The sequence below is a fragment of the Papio anubis genome, chromosome 15 (genome assembly GCF_008728515.1).
Source record: "Papio anubis isolate 15944 chromosome 15, Panubis1.0, whole genome shotgun sequence".
NCBI lineage: Eukaryota > Metazoa > Chordata > Mammalia > Primates > Cercopithecidae > Papio > Papio anubis.
Window position 1 is genome coordinate 16,252,568 of NC_044990.1, and position 18,855 is coordinate 16,271,422.

An 18,855-nucleotide genomic window follows, 5' to 3' on the forward strand; every position below is an offset into this window, starting at 1 on the left:
CACCACCACAGCCAGCTAAGTTTTTGTATTTTTAGTAGAGCTGGGGTTTCACCGTGTTAGCCAGGATGGGCTTGATCTCCTGACCTCATGATCCACCCTCCTTGGCATCCCAAAGTGCTGGGATTACAGGCATGAGCCACCGTGCCTGGATGTGTAATGATTCTTTATATAACTTAATCTATACAAAAACCCCCATGACACACGTTCACCTATATAACAAATCTGCACGCCTTGCACATGCCTGCACACCCCGAACTTAAAGGATGAAGAAAGAAAAACTCAAACACTGATCTCAATTTCCTTTAATGAGTACTTGTTACAGTAAAAGAGGTATAAAGTCCTGTTCCCGAGTCCAAACCACTTTTTAACTTAAATCTTGTTTTTCTGAATTACTCAATTTGAAGTAATTCTCTTTATACCTGAAAAATGGTTTTATTGAAACGTTTGAGATTAAAAAATATACATTGCAAGAAGCGTATGACAAACATTCTGAGTACAAAATTAGTTGTAAAAAATAACATAATTTACCAGTAAACCCACTCATATAGAAATGTGCAAAGCCTTTTGATGTAAAGTTTTGTTGTACACCAAGCACCTAGCTATTTTTATAACTTAGCTTCCCATGGAGAGGTAACTGCTTGCATACATTTTATGTATCCATAACATACATACAAGGCTCGGTCTTTTCAATGGGATAACAGTTCACAACTCTTCGATTTGAATTGTAATGAATCTGGTGACAAGCATTTTTCTCTGATGGATTTCAAAGTCAGCCAGAACTTTTAAGATGAAAAAGCATGTAAGGTGTTATATTGTCTTCATATTCCTTTATCACAGGAGGCTAACTCCACAATTTCCCTCATGTTTCTCATTCCGAAAAAAAAATATTAAATTTGTGTTCAGAATTATTTGATGTTTGCTTCTTTGTGCTGATGTTTCAGTTCCTGAAGTCAGCTTGGCTCTCACAATTTTCTAAGGACAGGTTATTGATTTAGGATTGTATAAACATTTTTGTCTGGTTTTTGGATTTTCACTGAGAACGACCTTCCCTTGATCGTCTTCTAGATCCTAATTAGAAAGAAAGGAGAATGTATAGACTGTAAATGTAAGGAAAATTTAAAATTTAAGAATATATTATTCTCTGTGTATCTATCAGAAGTCATTTTTTATTGTAATAAATTTTAGATTGTTAATATCAACTTATGGTGAAGCAAATATTGTATTTTGATCAAAAGTATATAAAAAGAATTTGAAATTTAATAATTTTAATTCTTTAGAAAATTTGTGTGAATTTGGATATTTACATAGATTTACTGATACATTCTTTAAAAAAATCTGTGCAGTTGATCTTTTACTTTCAAAGGTCTATATATTGGATTGGCTTAAAGTGTGATGTTCCTATAGTGCATTGATAAGCCTTGCGTCTTCTTTTGACTACTAGTATGTAATTAACCCAGAAATTCCAAACTTGTAATTCCAAGCTTGCAATTTACTCTAGGTTCCACAAGGGAAATTCTTGCTTTCTCAATGTATTTGGAATGTAAGATAACTTAAGTGGAGGAATTAGAAAATGCACATAGTGTAATTATGAAATTGTAATGCATATGTGATACATACATATATAATCACATTTAAATGAACATTTTGTAAATAGCTATATTAATGGTTTTTTACATATATATATTTATTTACTTATGTCTCAAACTGTAACATCGTCTCACATAACATTTTTGAGGATTCAGGTCCACTTGCATTCTACATTTGTTTATCTGTTCAAAAATTTCTTTTTGACTTAACTCTTATATACACAAAATTACATGCATACTTCACTTGTACATATAAAACATGACATATATGTATATATATATGGAGATTATACACTTGAGTCTATCTCAAGGGTTCAGTATGCCTAGCAGTTTACATTAGTATGTTGGCCTTTCCCTTAATATGTTATTAAATTCTACTGATAGTATAGAACATGAGAAATTTATTTTCTGATATCAAAATATTTTTCATCAAAACTGGCTAACTTTTCTCTCTGATCGATAGCAAAGTTCAATAAAATACTTTAAAAGATTTTTCTATTGTTTGATTTCTCTTCATATAACAAAAGAGGCCATATACACACATTACTGTAGCCAATACACTTACCTTGAAATTTTTTGTTGGCTTGTAACTTCCTCACAGGTGTGTCTAAAATTAAATTGTTGTAGTTAGAAATACTTTGCAATTATGGCTAAAATCAGACAGGAGACCACGGTTAAGCAGAACAGTGTAAAGTCTAAGTATCACTTAAACATGAAGATTATTTTTAGTAAATTTTATGATCCTCAGAGTTTCACATTTTCTGACAAAGGACAAGTAGACAGTGTTTTCCATATATCATAATGAATGTTTCTTAGTTGCAAAACACATTGTTTTATTATGGATTTTGGACCCCCATATAATGTGCCATTTTTGCAGAATAAATGACTTACGTGATTTTTTCAACCTTTTTGTAAAAAACATTGCCTTATGATGAAGGGTTATTAAATGTCATATAAAGTTTAACACAAGTATCTTCCCAGAGTTAGCCACCTATTTTTGCAGTCATACCTATTTGTAATGTATGCCTCTGTAAAATTATCATTAAAATCAACTGGTGATTCCTCTATTGTACATGAGGACAACAAAGTAGCATTAACCTAATGATTCTAGAAATGTTATAATAAGCTATTCAGGAAGAATATGCCATTACCCTTTTCCACCTCCCAACCTGATTCAGTGGCAATCCTGTGAAATCCTTTTAAAAAACTCACTAATAAAAGCTTTTATATTTAAGAACTGCAAGTGTTTCAAAACTATGCTGTTTTGTGGTATTATAGTTGTAACATTTCTCAATTCTCCTGTTTTTCTTTTAGTTTTTTGACAGGGTGACCTGGTAGGCCTAAATTCACATTTTCACTTAGTTTTTGGGCATTTGAGATCAAAGAGTAAATATAGTTTCTATAGTTACTTCATTTTTCCTACTTATCTTTTTAAATTTTTTTCTCCAAATTTTGACTTTTATATATATAATCTATACTCGGCATGAAGTCCAATTTTTTCTATTATATATATGTTTTCAATTCTCTGAAGTCATATAAAAAGTAAGCAATGAAACAATCACCATGAATAGTTTTGGCTATATGACACCAAGCAAATTTTTAAAAAAGAAATGACATTAAAAAAACTTATGTTCTGTTTCTGTCTACTTAGCACATTTTCCCATGTCTTTTCCCCCAGAATATAAGGCATATAATCATTTATAAAACCACATTAATACTAGAGGAAAATATAGAACTATAGAAAAATCTCACTATGTTGGGTAATGGGGAGAAGTCTGTAAAACGGCCAAGTCTGAATTATGAAATATTCTCAAATAGACATAAATAGATGTAAATATAAATATTCAGGTTTATTTGGTAACAAAATAATGGCTTCTAGAAAATTGTCAAGAAGAGACAGATCCAACCTTTAACTGGTACACAGTCACACTGCTTATAGTGAACTTAAGTTCCAGATAGCAATTAATTGTATAACTTAAACTGCATCACAGAAGTATTTATCAATTTCTTTTCAAAACAAGCAAGTGTGCTCAGATTTCCTTTCATAATGTTGACACCATCCAGTTAATGTTTTGCTATAATATTCCAGAATAAAAAACATTCAGTGTGTCAAACACTTTGAAAGAACAGCTTGATGTGTAGAAAACAGGTTTATTCCTAGCAGCTCTCTGCTACGTCAGCATGAATGAGCGTTACATTAGATCATGTTTAGATCAGCAAAACATGGGAAGATAAACCAATTACCTGAATAGCTTGGCACAAAGAACCACCCTACATCATATTTTCTAAAGCATGCAAAGTGCCCAGCTCAATTATTTTGACATTTTTTGTTGCGTGTTTGTTTTTTGTATGTTTCCATGGCTATGACTATGGAAATTTAAAGTTGAGTGTGAAACATTACTTAATTGACCATGTTAATATCAATTGATGATTCTGACAGTAACATTTGATGACAGCTTACTTTGTGCTGAACATTGTTCTAAGAGCTTGTCATACATTAACTCATTTAGACTGTAGATATCATGACTATCCTCACTTTCAGATGAAGGAAACAAGCAAGAAAAGAGTCAACTAATTTGGGATTGAGTTGGGGCTCAGATTGAATGCAGACCTACAACCCGATCTACTCTTCTCTATAGAGGTTGCAAATCTTAACCTCTTAAATTGGCAGATTTGCAAAAATCTTCAAAAATGACTTTTTGTTGTTCCTTTCAACATAGTCTGTTACTCTCCTTGAATTGCTTGAGTCATTTCAGAATGCATAGTTCTAAGGTAAGCACAAAAATTTTATGCATTTAATGAGAAATTTTTTCAGTTAAGGTCTCGGAAATATATCAGTGACAAATCACAACATCAGTACTCAAAGAACCACTTAGCCATGTTAATAGTCATGACTTAAATGATTGAGAAATACACTCAAATTATCAAAAGTACAAAAATGTACTACATGTACCACAATGTATACAATATGAACTGTTTAGATAGAAAATTGAGTTTTAGGTGGAACTTGAGATGAAGAGCATGGTTCAGACATGCATCGATTGGCGAGACCTTGAAAAAAAGTCTTACATAATGTAATCTTTACTAGCTTCTTTTATCAATGCCTTTTAGGATCTAGACAAGGGGACACTTGTGACTCAGTAATGACCTGATGGTTTTAGATAGCTAGAAAAAAAGAAAACAAGCAGGTCCAATTAATGCTGGTGCAAGTAACTCTACTGCATATAGTGTCTTTCCTACAAAAAGCAAAACCTTGGAGAAATGGTTTGATAAAAACTTTTCATGTTTTTTTGTTTTTTCACAATGCTACAATAGTTGATGTGGCATTGTGAAAACTGATGCCTTACAGATATGTAGAGAGATCATACACTGGGTACTAAAGGAATAAACTTCTGGGATGAACAGAGACAAGAGCTAAGAAAGTTCATTAACTAAAAATTGAATGTCATATACTTATAGCAGTTTATATCTTTTCTTGGCTGAAGCAATTCTTTAGTATTTAGCTGGATTTTTCAGTGACCTCAATAACAAGGGTTTATCAAAGGGGAAGAAAATGTACTTACCTGAAATTTAAGCCTAGATGAATTAAAGTAGTATAAACTGATGCAGTTACTAATTTATTGATTCCCTAAAAAGCACTACCATTCTACAAAGCTGCTTACTATGGCAAGGACTAAAAGAAAAAAAAGAATTCAATTTAATCTTCATAATGTGTGTGTCTCTTCCCTCAAATCCTTAGATTTTTTTTCCTAGCAGACAGTTGAGCATTTGTGGGTAGGTAGTGAATTCTGTGTTAGATCCTACAGGAATCTTTGGTTCCATTATGTCTCTGTTGTGTTACGTACTCTTGGAATTCTGGGAGGAAACTTGTATTTTTCAGACATATATATTTCTATTGAGGGAAAATTCAATTGCTGTTTGAATTAAAATTTTTCTAAACTGTCACTAACAGGTTTCTAAATACTATTTAAGAGATTTTATGTTTATTATAAACTACAGAATATAGAAATGCTAAAAATATAGAAAGTCCCAAGATAATTTACATTTTCTTGGACATAGTGATACAGTTTTAAAAATTAAACTGAAAAGTCATCTGGACTGTGTTTTGGATAAACATCAAACTTCAGTTACGTTTCTCAATTAATGGTATATTTCAAAGTGCCTATTTGGTTTTTCTAAAGAATGTAAATACTTTCCTTGTTAAAAAATGAAGTAGAAATTTACTTATTCAAATGCCAATGATACAAATTATATATCTATATAAACACTTAGGGCATCTTTGAATAATTACTATGTAGGGTTCATGTAAGATTTTGAATTCTTTTCTTTGTTCTTAAGGTCCATTAATGCCATAGACAGACAACATTCCATAAAAGATTAAGATTAATTTTATATGCAAAATAATTTATATCTGCAGGTATAAATTATCACTCAAACTGTTAGAAGAAACAGTTACTCATTCCCAAGAATAGAGTTTTGGAAAAGAATGTTACTAAATGCACTGTTTTTGGCTATATCTATGCATACAATTTAAAGACATGCCTTGATTGCTCTTATGGGGGCAGTGAATATAATTTTTTTAATGTAAAACGTATATCAAATTTGGGCTTGTTTAACAACTAGCAATTTAACAATTATTTCCCTTTCACCTACTTAAAAGGTCCTTAAAATTATCTGAATCAAAGCAAAAAAATATTCATTGCTCCCCAAGCTTTATACCATAGAACTTTTTAAAGACTGTTTAATAATCATTTCTTTGTAACTGTTAACTACCATTGAACCAATCCATCTATTAAGACAACAGCAGATGTTGTCTTTTTTTTCTTTTTTTAACCTAATTAAAAGAAAAAATCTGCTTGCTCAGTCTTTAAAAAGTTGAACTCAGTCACTACAACCTGTTAAGGGGGTTAGTTGTTGTCCTTTTACTAACCTCCCTGAAGCAGTCTTTTAATTTCTTCATCTTCAAGTAAATGACCATCACCACCTTCAATGAATTTGGTGACCTTGGTGACCTCTGAGAGGATACACGTTTATAGCAGAAATTGGTTTATATAACAAAATAAAGACGGCAGACTTTGTCATAAATAATGGCATCTGTCCAATAATGATATTCCAGTCCAACACTCGGTTCTTTCACAACTTTTAGTGCTGTTTTCTGACATACCAATATTCTTATAAAGTTGAACAAAATACTGTATAAAAAAAAATGACTGCCATTTATGCTTAATTCCTTATTCTTGTGCTTTTTCTTGTTGGTATGGAAATGAACAATAGAATGAGATAGAGTAGAAAACATGTAGAATGCCTCACAGATTATTTTAGACTTGTATACGGATAGCTTAGGTAAAGTCACATTCTTATTTTTCTAGAAATGCTGACCTTCTTGGAACAATTTCTTCAGAGTTTCTTCTGTGTCTCCACCTCCAGTAGAAATCCTAGTGTATTTTATTTCAGGACCTATGAGAAAGACAGTGAAAAAGGTCTAAAACAGAAGTAGGCAAACTTCTTCTGAGAAGTGATATAGAGTAAGTATTTTCCACTTGTGGGCCATGTAGTCTGTGTTGCAATTGTTCAACTCTTGATACTTCAGTGTGAAAACAGCCTTAGGTATTATATAAGTGGATGGGCAAGACTGTGTTCCAATAAAACTTTATTTCCATAAATAGGTGGCACGAGCCATACTTGCTCACTAATTGTTTAAACAAATACTTAAAGAATAGCTGAATTAAGAATTTTAGGCTAATTTTAGGCTAATTTAGGCTAACTGGACACTAGCTTGGAAGTCTGATATGAGGTTTACTAAAATTATTGATCAATTGCTTTGTATAAACTTGCTTCTATTTTGGCATGTAGATGTATAGACCTTAAGATTAATAGAAGCTCACATGAGGAAATGGCTTTTCTTCTCGGGTCCTCTAACTCATTAATAAATAGTAAAGTGAAAATGGTATATTATATCAATGGTATATCATATTAAATGTATGTATGCATATATGTAATAAAAACAAATGCTTTTAGATTTGTCTACAAATTTTCAATCGAGAGTAAAACATGGATTACATATTTAGAATAATATTATATCTGCCAAAATATGAAGTAACTTTAGTAATCACCATGAAAATGACTTGTTTCTGTAATGATTCTTGTTTTTGGGGATTAACCATACTTTGATCTTTATAATCTAGGCATAGATCCTTGTATGGAATTAATGTCTACCTGTAATGATTCGTTCTTCTCGTGTCTCTTTTTCAGTTATTTCCACAGGCACTCCATCAATGATTTTGGTGTATTTTTTAATAATTGGCTCTAAAAGCAGGGGAATACAAATGCATTTGATTTACCCTCATATAGTGACTATATATTCATAAGCTAGACATTGTAACGATTAACTATATTTCTACAAATATTACCATTTAAGATTCAATCATAAACATTTTTAGGAGGTATCCCCCAAAAAATCACATCAATAGGGATCTAAAAGGTAACAGCCAATGTCCTGAACCTTGGTTAAGAGAGAGGGCCATTTGACATGCTAACTCTCCATGTCATACTTGTTTTCTGGATGTGGAATGAATGCTAGAGTGAGAATCCAGGGAGTTCTATATCATTGGAATGGGAAGCCCTACCATAAATCCTAGCAGTGGAGTGGCTTATTAAACAGAGATTTAAACAATGGTCATTTTTTCCTACTGTTTCTAATGTTTCCTTTTATACTGACATTAGTGTTACAATTTTATTCCAAAATCCTCACTTGTGTATACAAAAATCATGACATTTTGTTGGGCCTGGTGACTTAATTGATAAATTAATTCCAACTAGATCCATTAAAAGCTAACTATGTTTTATTTCTGACCAGCTAATAAGAACTCATAGCTGAGAAAATAATTCCCACAATTTTTATAAAATAAGAGAAAATATCAGATGTTCAATATTTCTAAACCAACACTATTTCGAAATAATCACAGCGAAGGTAGTCGGCCCCAGGTAACATATGGAACGCACCTCCATGGATCACTTCAGTTATTGTTTCACCTTCTTTAATCAGTCTGAATTCAGGTTCACCTTCAATTTTGACTTTTGTTATTGTGGGTCCTGGGACATTATTTTAGGAGACAAATTATCATGTTAAAACGGTCCTTTAAATTTACCGGAATAGGACATTTATTTCAACATTCGGTGTTACTCAACTCAAATGTCAAAGTGGTTTCAGGCTCTATGAAATCAGTTTTAAATATTTCCCATTGTCTTCAAAGTAGACAACAGTTATGAGAACAAAAAGTTTAGTCTGTTGGTGTGCTACTAAAATTACTTTCATCTGCTTTAGCTTTTAAACGGATGGAAAAATCCATCTGTTTATTGGTAGTTATAAAGTATGATTATGCAAAATATATGTGGCTACACTCTGCAAATCATGCAGTATGTACACATTTGTGTTTCTCTAACTGGTATAGATCCCACTTTATCATACTGATATTGTCTTACTTTTTCCTTATTAACATTTTTCATTTAAATTTTAAAATCACTCAGTACCTTATATTTTTGATTTAGTAGGTATAGGAGTGAATATAAGAAAATACCAAATGTATACCTACCTTTAAGATGCTGAATGTCAGGTTTTATGAGGAGAAGAATTTGAGTACTTACCTTCTATATGGGAATGATACAAAATTAACCAATTAATAGTTAAACAGTCCTTCAAATGCAAAGTTAAACTAGTGTTGCATTTGACTTGCAAAATGATTTTGCTACCACAGAAAATCATTTTGAAGGTTAGGAAGCTGCTTACTACATTAGTTAAGACTGTTTCACAGAGGAGTAAGGAAAATAAGTTCAGTACATTTAACTCATACTGTAATAACCTTCAATAGTGGAATGAAACTGTTGCTTGCTTATCTTTGAGAGCATTTTTTTTTTTTGCTTGTTCAGAAATTGTCAATGTACATGATTACCAAAAGTAAACCGGTCTAGAACAATCCAAAATAATGAAAATAAAAGTAAAGTTTTTTGAAACCATAAGTATTTCATGCCATAATATTTGATATATAAATAAGGCCAAGGGATATTGAGCACAAAACATAAAGACAGGTTTTTAAGGTGTGGTAACTTCAAAAGAAAGGATGGCTAAGGAATTTAAGAACCAAAAATGAGTTAATAAAATATCTAAATCAATATTTCTTTAGAAAAGCCAAACTGAAATTTTGGAGACATCCTTTATAGTTAAGCTCTATGAAAAAAAGAGATTTTCTCAAAATTGTTTTCCTATTCACTCCCAACACCTTGGAAAGTACCCAGCACAATAGCTGCTCAATAAGTATTTGTTGAATTGAATTTTAGCTGATTTATTCTTAATTCCAAAATGCTGTTATGCATCTTTTATAAGAGGCACCTTAAAATTGTGTCCTGGAGTTTATTTCATAAGAATTTAAAAGTCATCAATAAATCTATAATTGTTCAAACAGTAAGAAGGAAATGCCAGTAGCAATCTTGGAAGCTGGACCATTGTAAATTTCTACTAAGATAAATATTTGTTTCCTTCATTATGCTACACAGGAGTGTAATTTCTGAACTCAAGTTATTAATGAGTAGGTGACAAAACTCCATTTTTCATCCATGTTCCCTTTATAAGAAGCCATGTAGAGATGACACTCCAGTGTGATCTTAACTGAATAAAGATTAGTAGGATAGAATCCTACTGAAAAAGATTGAGGAGATAAATGAGCTGAATAAAGAAGCTTCAAAGGAGAAGAATCTTTGAAAATAAGTACAATGGTATATGTAAATAATTTCAGGTAAAGAAGCTGTGCACAATTATAGTGCAAAATTTTAGGGAATCTGATTTTTAAAAACAGGACAAGATTTGATTTTAAAATCAATTGTCTTATCAAAGATCATTGTGTCATGTTTCATTACAATGATCAAGGAACATTTTTTCAACAAAAGTTTCTAATTTAATTTCTTTTTAAAATACCAAATTCTCTTCATCACTATAGAAAGTCAATTATAATTATACTATTTAAAAAAAAAGCAAGGATAGATTTCAAGGAATAACTCAATTTTAAGTCTCAAGAATGAATACTAACATAGATAACTAATTAGCTAGGAAATAAGTTTTTACCTATGTGTTTTCAATGTATAAATTTGAATTAATGGCTTACTTTAAAAATATAAAGGTATTCAATAGGTTACCTTCTCAAACCACCAAAAGAAATAGCAAAAACAAACATAATTACAATTATAGTTTTCTGAAGATTCGATCAAAGATATAAACTGTTCTCCTTTTGGAAGACTTTCTAGCTTTCTTATAGCACAAAGAAGATAACTAGTTCTTTTCTCTGGGTAACTTGCTACATTAAGACGCTTATACATGGAAATTAAAAAAAAATTCAGTTGTGATCCTTGGACATAATTAAAATACATGAAATGAAAGTAACATCAAAGGTGTTGAAGTTGGCTAACATACGTAGTAGGAGTAGAGAGAAAAGTAACTGCTTATTTAATGTTCTAGTCTGAAACATCAGAAGAGAAGTGTGTGTGTGTGTGTATTTATATATCTCATATAATGTGTACATCTGTATGTAAGAATATGTTCAGGACTGGAATTAAGTATTTTAAAAATCAATTCACTGCATAAACTACTCATTTTGTTTTATAGTTCTGATGATCTGATTGAAAAATATCTCATGTGTGGTTGTAATTTTAAAAGCTTTCATTAAACATAGCTTCTACGCTATCTTAGGTTACAGAATGAAAAATGCCTATGCTTTTTTTTTTGGAAGAGCTTCTTGTATTGTTATAAAAAAGAACATGTGGTAGATTGGAAACAAAGCAACATAGAGTATAAAGCCTAAAGGAGTCTGACTAAAAAAAAAAAAAAAAAAAAAAAAAAAAAAAAAAAAAACCATGATGTATTTGTTTACTGAGTATCTGTGTACTAAGTTAATGCAATGCCAATTAGATTCAAATTAAATCAAGTACAAGCAAATGTACTGAAAGTATTAGGAATGCATCATCTACTTAGCTAAATAATTTGCACTCCGCATTCTGCAATTACATGAGCATGCCATTGGTACAATATTGGTTATATAACGTTTAACATGTTAGTTTTTAAAAGAATGTAGATACGTTCATAGAAATCAGTATTTTAATGGATGTTTTTACAATAAAAGGAACCATGTACAACATTGAGTTTTACCTTCAGTTTTGATAATAGGCTGAAGACTGCCTTCAATCACTTTAATTTTTGGTTCCACAACTTTGGTTATAATTTTAGTTGCTGAAAGTATAGAAAGTGGAACATGAAAGATATTTACATAAAAACCTGAAGAAAGGTTTTTGTTTTTTTTTTTTTCGTTTTTTATCTCTGTAGGATACTAAGGTACAGTATGTGGTAATATGTTCAGGCAGTCAGATACAGGAAATATTCATGGTACGTAATATATCTTCTGATGTCCAGGTGTTGAACTCTGAAGTCTAGTTACTTGAATTTGATCCAGTGAAATATATACTCACAAAGTGAGGAATTATGTCTAGAAATCTGTAATCTTTAATTGTACCACTAAAGCGCTTTACCTTCTTTTGTACTTCTTGAAAATACTGGCTGCATTGCAACAGAAGACAAATATGATTAATGTCATGCAATTCATAATATCTTGCATTGCTGGATTCTTTCTCAATTAAAAGAAAAAATGAAAGAAAAAGCCTTTTAAAATGTTTTTCATGCATCTGATAATAGTGACATAGAAAGGAAAAAAATGAAACATAGTTCAGAATACTTAAAAGTAAGAATAAATTTCAGCCAGCCAGACATGAGCTCTTTTCAACAAACATGATGTGATCAGTATTTAAGTTATAGGCTAAAATGTCTTTAATTTTCAGCTTTGTTATTGTTCGTTTTTTTTTTTTAATTTAAAGGTATATATTTTAAACATGTGTCATCTACCTAAGATAATAGTCTTTGAACTAGGTACTATGTTTGCTGTTAGGGTGATGGGTTCACTAGAAGCCCAAACTCCAGCATTACTCTATGTCTCTATCTAACAAACCTACATGTGTACCCCCTGGATCTATAATAAAAATAAATTAAATACCATTCAACTATTTGGTTGACTTTGGTTGTACTGATTAACTGGAAATGTGCCTCTGAAGCCACAAAGCCAGAGCTACTGGCTTTTTGTCATTTCTAATGAAAAGCCTTGAAAGATGGTTCTATTAGATAACGGGCCACACTGAAGCTAACTGTGCACCCAGATCACATCAAAACTTCAGTTTCTGCAGTTCTTACCTCATGCTGTAAGATGTTTAGCTGTGTCAACTTTTTGAATTAATGGGGGTTCTTAACCTTCATAGAGACTGTGTTTCAGCCTTATTAAGTTTTGTATTTTAAGATCTCAAATTGTGAAGCTCTAAAATATAACAAATCTGTGTGTTCAAGTATTGGTTCCAGAGGTGGTCTTGCCACAGAAGAACCTTTCCATGAAGGTCGAATATACAGGGGTCTCTATTGCTACTATCAAAATGGATTAATTACTTTTAGCTTACATTATTTACATCATGTTAAGGAATTTGACGTTTTGAATGTTCAGTTGGTTGGTAGTTTTCATTTCAATCTTTATTTTCTGCAGACTTAAATAGTTTTGACAGGTGAAGTTCTGAGGATTAAATATTCATTTTAGCCCTCTCCAGGTCAAATGTTCCATATTTGACAACTCATACCAAAACAGCTTCCTTCCCCTCAACTATACACTTTAAAATGGAGGTTATTTTGGGGATGAGGATAATATGCAGCAAAAAATTAAAGGCATTTTAGAAACAAGTCAACAATGAAATATAAAAATAGAAAATTTGGTTTAATTTATCTTTACTTCTATTTAAAAATACTTCTTAATAACAGCATACCATCTAAGAAGTAAAAGGAACATCTTACATTGGAATGTAAATGTTAGAGCTGTTTCAAGGCCTCTGGGTAGGTAGGGAAAGACCATTGAGCTTGTGTATCTTAATAAAATGTGGCTTATTCTCTGTGAGTGAGGATGCAATTTAGTAGGATAAAATAATTATAATGTTTTTGCTCATTGTAATCAAGATATTGCATTCACATATATAGAAAGTAGTGAAACTAACATGGGTAAAGAAGGAAAGCTAAAGAAATGTAGTGGAAATATGTGTGTGTGTGTGTGTGTGTATATATATATATATGTATATATTTATACCTTTGATGAAGAAAGATGACATAACATGTCTGATGAATAGAGCCCATAAGGATTGCTTAATTTTCAGAAAACATATTTTTTACAAGATTGTATTCCCATGATGAATCATAACTATTCCAATTAAATCTTTAATACAGTGCTGAGCTGGCTTGATGTTGGAATTGCATGTTATTATTACATAATTGAATCAACAAGAGCAGCAGACATTTTGTTTTGCTCCTTACATTGGCTTTACTCCTTTTCCATATCTAGTATAAACCTTAAGCGAAATTTTCTTAATTAAATGACTTGAATGCTCATGGTATAAAATGGAATGATTTTCTAGCCAGAATAAATGTGGGGACTGAAGTAATGTTTTAGCTACTGATACATGTTGAGTGTTTAATTACAGAGACAAAACAAAATGAAAAGGATTTCTGCTTGAAAGCTACAGTGAAAGAAAAAAAGAGATAAAAGATAAACAAAGCCCTGATGGAAAAGATATCCTACTAGATACACTTACGAGAATGAAGTACCCTTTACCATTGTTAAGTAGTAGAGGTTTAATTTTGATAATCTGGTAGTGTCAGAGATCAAAGAACCCTGGACTATGGAAACTTTAGATTTGTCACGTGGCAGATTTTTTTGTTCTTTGTCCAATTTTGGAGGGGGGAGTTTTTGAACTGGCACTTCAGAAACATTGGTATTCTTTAACATTTGCTTCTCAGCCTTCCCTTAGATAACTTGGGGCTTGAGCGTGGCGTAAACAACAAGTCTTTGTTAAGGTCATTTCTGTATCCACACATCTGAATTTTCAGATATGTTTAAGAGGGTCTTTTCGCCATCTCTTCCCTTTATGTTTTTTTTTTTCCTGGCTCTTTGCTACATTAATATTATATTTTGCCATCTTTCTCATGTCTCATCGTTCCTGTTTTTCCAATGAGTAGGGAAGAAGTTCATTGGAGTTGAGGGTTATCTGAGACCACAGACCTTTTTTCAAGTGAAATGAGATTGGCCGTAGTTTGGAATTCTAAATACCAGATTATCAATAATCTCTGTAAATACAAAGAAATGTATTTTCTTTTTTCATACCTTGCAACCCATGTGGCCAATATTTATTATATACTTACTATAAACAGTCACGGGGATTTCTTTGAAGGTGCTACCACGAACAAACTGAAAATAAGTGTTTATATTTATTAGCATGAACTGTGATAGTTGTGTTAACAAAACCATGGCACCATTTTAATTCTTACTAAAGTAAAAATAGTGAAGCTATTATTACATTTAATAGAAGTGAAGTCCTCATATAAATCATCTTCCAATCAATGCTATCAGGTCAGATGGCATAAAAATCATTGGATTCATTATTCAGAGATTTAAAAATTATAGAATAATTTATCCAAAGTTAAATATATTTATTAAACACTACTTTGTTTTCTGCTACTTTTACCCTACATTGACAAAGAAGAAAAATACTCCGTTGCCTTTAATCTGTGATTAGTGACAATTTTTTATAAGTGAATGTTCTTTCCTCTATATTCTGTAGTGAAAATATTGAATGATACAAATATTTTAGTTATGTACCATCTTATTTTTCTAAATTGGACTGTAAACTTTTTGAATAAAGACCATGTCCAATTTAAGTACATATTTTTCTTTTTCTTTTTCTTTTTTTTTTTTGGAGACAGTCTTGCTCAGTCGCCCAGGCTGAAGTGCAGTGGCGTCATCTCAGCTCACTGCAAGCTCCGCCTCCCGGGTTCATGCCATTCTCCTGCCTCAGCCTCCCGAGTAGCTGGGATTACAGGCGTCCGCCACCACACCTGGCTAATTTTTTGTATTTTTAGTAGAGACGGAGTTTCAACGTCTTAGCCAGGATGGTCTCAATCTCCTCACCTTGTGATCCGCTCGTCTCAGCCTCCCAAAGTGCTGGGATTATAGGCGTGAGCCACCGCCCCTGGCCCTAAATACATACTTTTCATAACGCTTTATACAATACTTGGTCCTGAGTAGCTTTTGATAGATATTTGTTGAACAAAACCATGAAGAAATGATGTCATTTCTTTACAGGTGGTCCAGTGTTACATAAACAACAAAGAGCAATCCAAGACCAGTATATATTTACTTATTAATGCATACATTTCTAGCCTGTTATGTTAAACCTGTAATATGTGTTCTACACATTAGAAATAAATCAAGTAACTTTTAGTACCTTAATTTGGATGTATTTGATTAATTTATTAAGTATTTCCAGCAGTTGATCATTTCCAACAGGTGCGTCTATGAAGAGGAATATTAAATGAATATTGGTAAAAAAGCATAAAATAAAAATCTAGGTTCATATTAAGAAAAGACTAGTCCATCAATGAGTTCAATAATTACAAACCTGCTGGATAGAGGAGTTTATCTACAACATGAATTACACCATTTGTTGTCATGATGTCAGATTCTTTTGATTTCAGTTCATTCACCAGAAGTGTATCATTTACCTGTCAAAATAGGAGGCAATTTCAATGAGGAAATTTAATTAAGGATGAATATTTAGATAACTTAATGATGGATGAACACTATCATAAATTCCTTCTAGACAACTTACTTCTTTCAGAAAGATTTTGCTTCCTTGTGTGGTCTTTAAAATGTTAGTAACGCCAGGTTCAAATCCTTTTCCAATGAAAACTCCTGGTGTCAAGTGATAAAGAATGATGTTTTGAAGAGCATTTTTGTCCCCTAAAGGAAAATATATGTATACTTTTATTGAATAATGTGACTTTTTGATAGACAAGGACTAAGAAACAAAACATTTATTTGTCTTTATCTTTTCCATATTGTACTTTCTCATAATGTCATTATTTTCTCAAGTAGATATCAACGCTATGTCAAAACACAGTTACTTCAATTAGCCTAATCAAAATAGAACCCAACTTACTGGGAGAAAAACATCTAATTATTTTGTAAATTATAACTGTTTTCTTCTTTGTCCTCTACTTACATGGTCTTTCATAGAAACCACATAAGTGAACATCTAGCCCAACAGTAAGCAGTTTAAAAACATTACTGAGTGACCCTCCACACATCCCAAGTGGAGGAAATAAAAGGAAACTAAAGCTAGCCATGAATACCAGAGAGGGAGGGGGCATTTTTAAGGCAGACATCTGGACAGGAAAGCTTGAGAAAGAAGTGAGATCCTGAAATGAAAGGGAAAATATCTGGGATTCACTTCTACTTACGTATCAGAATTTCTTTTTCTTCACTAGTCATTCCCTTAAAAGCATCATTGGTTGGCACAAATAATGTCCAGTCTCCAGGTTGTGTCAGGAGCTCTTTCAAGTCTGCAGCTTCGAGTAGGCTGAGAAAGGTGCTAGGTGGGAAGAATGTATATGTATGTTGTCAGATTTAGATTTAGGCAAATTCACCTACAGTGCATGTAATAGAATAGAATCCATGTATTGTGGAAAGCATGAGAGAACTGCTCATACATTTTCACATGTTTCAAATGCAATTTACCTGTTAAAAGTTTTATCATGAAAAATGATTGAAATATACAATATAATTTTTAAATTTTTTCATCTGATTTCATCCTACAAAACTTGACAAGTTCACACATAACAAAAAGAAGCATTTTTGCCATTTAATAGTTCACAAAATACTTTGCTATATATACCATCAATTTCTAAAAACTAATTATAAGAAAAATATCAAGGAGTAGTTTAGTCTGTTAGATTTGTTTTCACACACGAAATCATGTTACGGTGTACCAGAAAGTATCAGTGGAAACATATATCAATTTTGAAAACACTTGTATGAACATTTTATTCTCAATTCCATTTTCAACCATATAGGAGACTTGAATGCCTTTTGGGATACTGCCTATGAAAAAAAAATATGCCAATAGCTCTCATTCTTTGTGGAGGTGCCACTAATAGGCTTACCTAAAGCGCTTATCTTGTTTTAACTTTTCATGGAGGGATTTCTCTGCTGGCTTGATGATCTCGCGGAATATGTGAATAGCACCATTTCTCCCTTGCTTACTCCCTCTCTCCATGCATGAATTTTCAACGCAGACAGCCTAGGAAAGGAAAGAAAAGTATGGGGGTATCTTTTTCCTTGCTTGAAATTTCCCATATAGATGTAACTACATAATTCAATTTCCAGATCGGCCCTTCTGAGAGGTTGCCTAGTGTCTGAGGCCACAGGAACAGCTTCTTTCTTCTGTTTTCAGTGGCTCACACAAACTCACAAGACACTTCTTACCTAGACAGGTTTTTTATTAAAACTCAAGCTACTCTATGGATCAGGCAGGTAATTTTGTCAATAAATTACAAAAGTTCCATGGAATCCCACTTCTACAATTTTTATAATTTCTATCCAGATTTGAACTATTTCTCCAGACCCTCTTTTGGTCAATACTATCTGTAAGATTTCCTCACTTTAGTGCTTTTAAGGATCTTCATAAATATTTACTTTATTTTCTTGACTGTAAGACTCTATTCATCATTGTAAGTCAAATCTTTGACATATTTATAGCTTTTTGAACAAATGTGATATATATATATACACACATATATTTGTATATATAAAATTTAAAGTGTAGCACATTTAATGCATACTTAAAAATGTTTGGAATTGTGTAGCTGTAGGGAGCTGCTGACATGTGTCAGATTCAGTTCTAGGTAATGCCTGACTTCCTGTGAAGTCTTTTAGCTATAGCTGTACATGTTATCTGGACAAATACTGCACTGTAATTTTGATAAGCAATATTTCTATAACTTTTTCTGCAGCAAAAAGTACGTTAGGGCTGGGTGCAGTGACTCATGCCTATAATCCCAGCACACTGGGAGGCCAAAGTAGGAGGTTCACTGGAGGCTGAAAGTTTGAGACCAGGCTGGGAAATGTAGTGAGACCCTGTCTCAAGAAAAATTAAATTAAAAAAATCAGTCAGGGTGGTGGTGTGCACCTACAGTCCTAGCTACTCAGAAGACTGAGGTGGGCGGATCCCCTGGAGCCAAGGAGTTTAAATTTAAGTTTAAGTTTAAGGTTACAGTGAACTATGATTGTGCCACTGCACTCCAGCCTGGGTGACA

The 18,855-nt window shown here is 32.2% G+C and overlaps 1 protein-coding gene across 7 annotated transcripts in view; it reads right to left on the reverse strand.

Annotated features, from left to right (window-relative positions):
• Positions 1 to 287: 287 nt before the first annotated feature.
• POSTN (periostin) overlaps positions 288 to 18,855 on the reverse strand; it is a 35,413-nt gene continuing 16,845 nt past the window's right edge. Inside the window, exons 11-23 of one of the 7 annotated variants that reach the window (XM_003913783.4) lie at positions 17,704 to 17,840; positions 17,002 to 17,132; positions 16,371 to 16,501; positions 16,161 to 16,263; positions 15,987 to 16,054; positions 14,905 to 14,950; positions 11,779 to 11,859; positions 8,589 to 8,678; positions 7,803 to 7,892; positions 6,966 to 7,043; positions 6,517 to 6,600; positions 2,152 to 2,193; positions 288 to 1,068 (exon numbers count right to left, since the gene is read on the reverse strand). In XM_003913783.4, coding sequence (XP_003913832.2) covers positions 1,031 to 1,068; positions 2,152 to 2,193; positions 6,517 to 6,600; positions 6,966 to 7,043; positions 7,803 to 7,892; positions 8,589 to 8,678; positions 11,779 to 11,859; positions 14,905 to 14,950; positions 15,987 to 16,054; positions 16,161 to 16,263; positions 16,371 to 16,501; positions 17,002 to 17,132; positions 17,704 to 17,840 — 1,119 coding nt within the window. In that variant the 3' untranslated portion in view covers positions 288 to 1,030. The remainder of the gene's footprint in view (positions 1,069 to 2,151; positions 2,194 to 6,516; positions 6,601 to 6,965; positions 7,044 to 7,802; positions 7,893 to 8,588; positions 8,679 to 11,778; positions 11,860 to 14,904; positions 14,951 to 15,986; positions 16,055 to 16,160; positions 16,264 to 16,370; positions 16,502 to 17,001; positions 17,133 to 17,703; positions 17,841 to 18,855) is intronic. The other 6 variants (XM_003913781.4, XM_009191808.2, XM_009191807.3 and 3 more) reach the window with 6 other exon arrangements.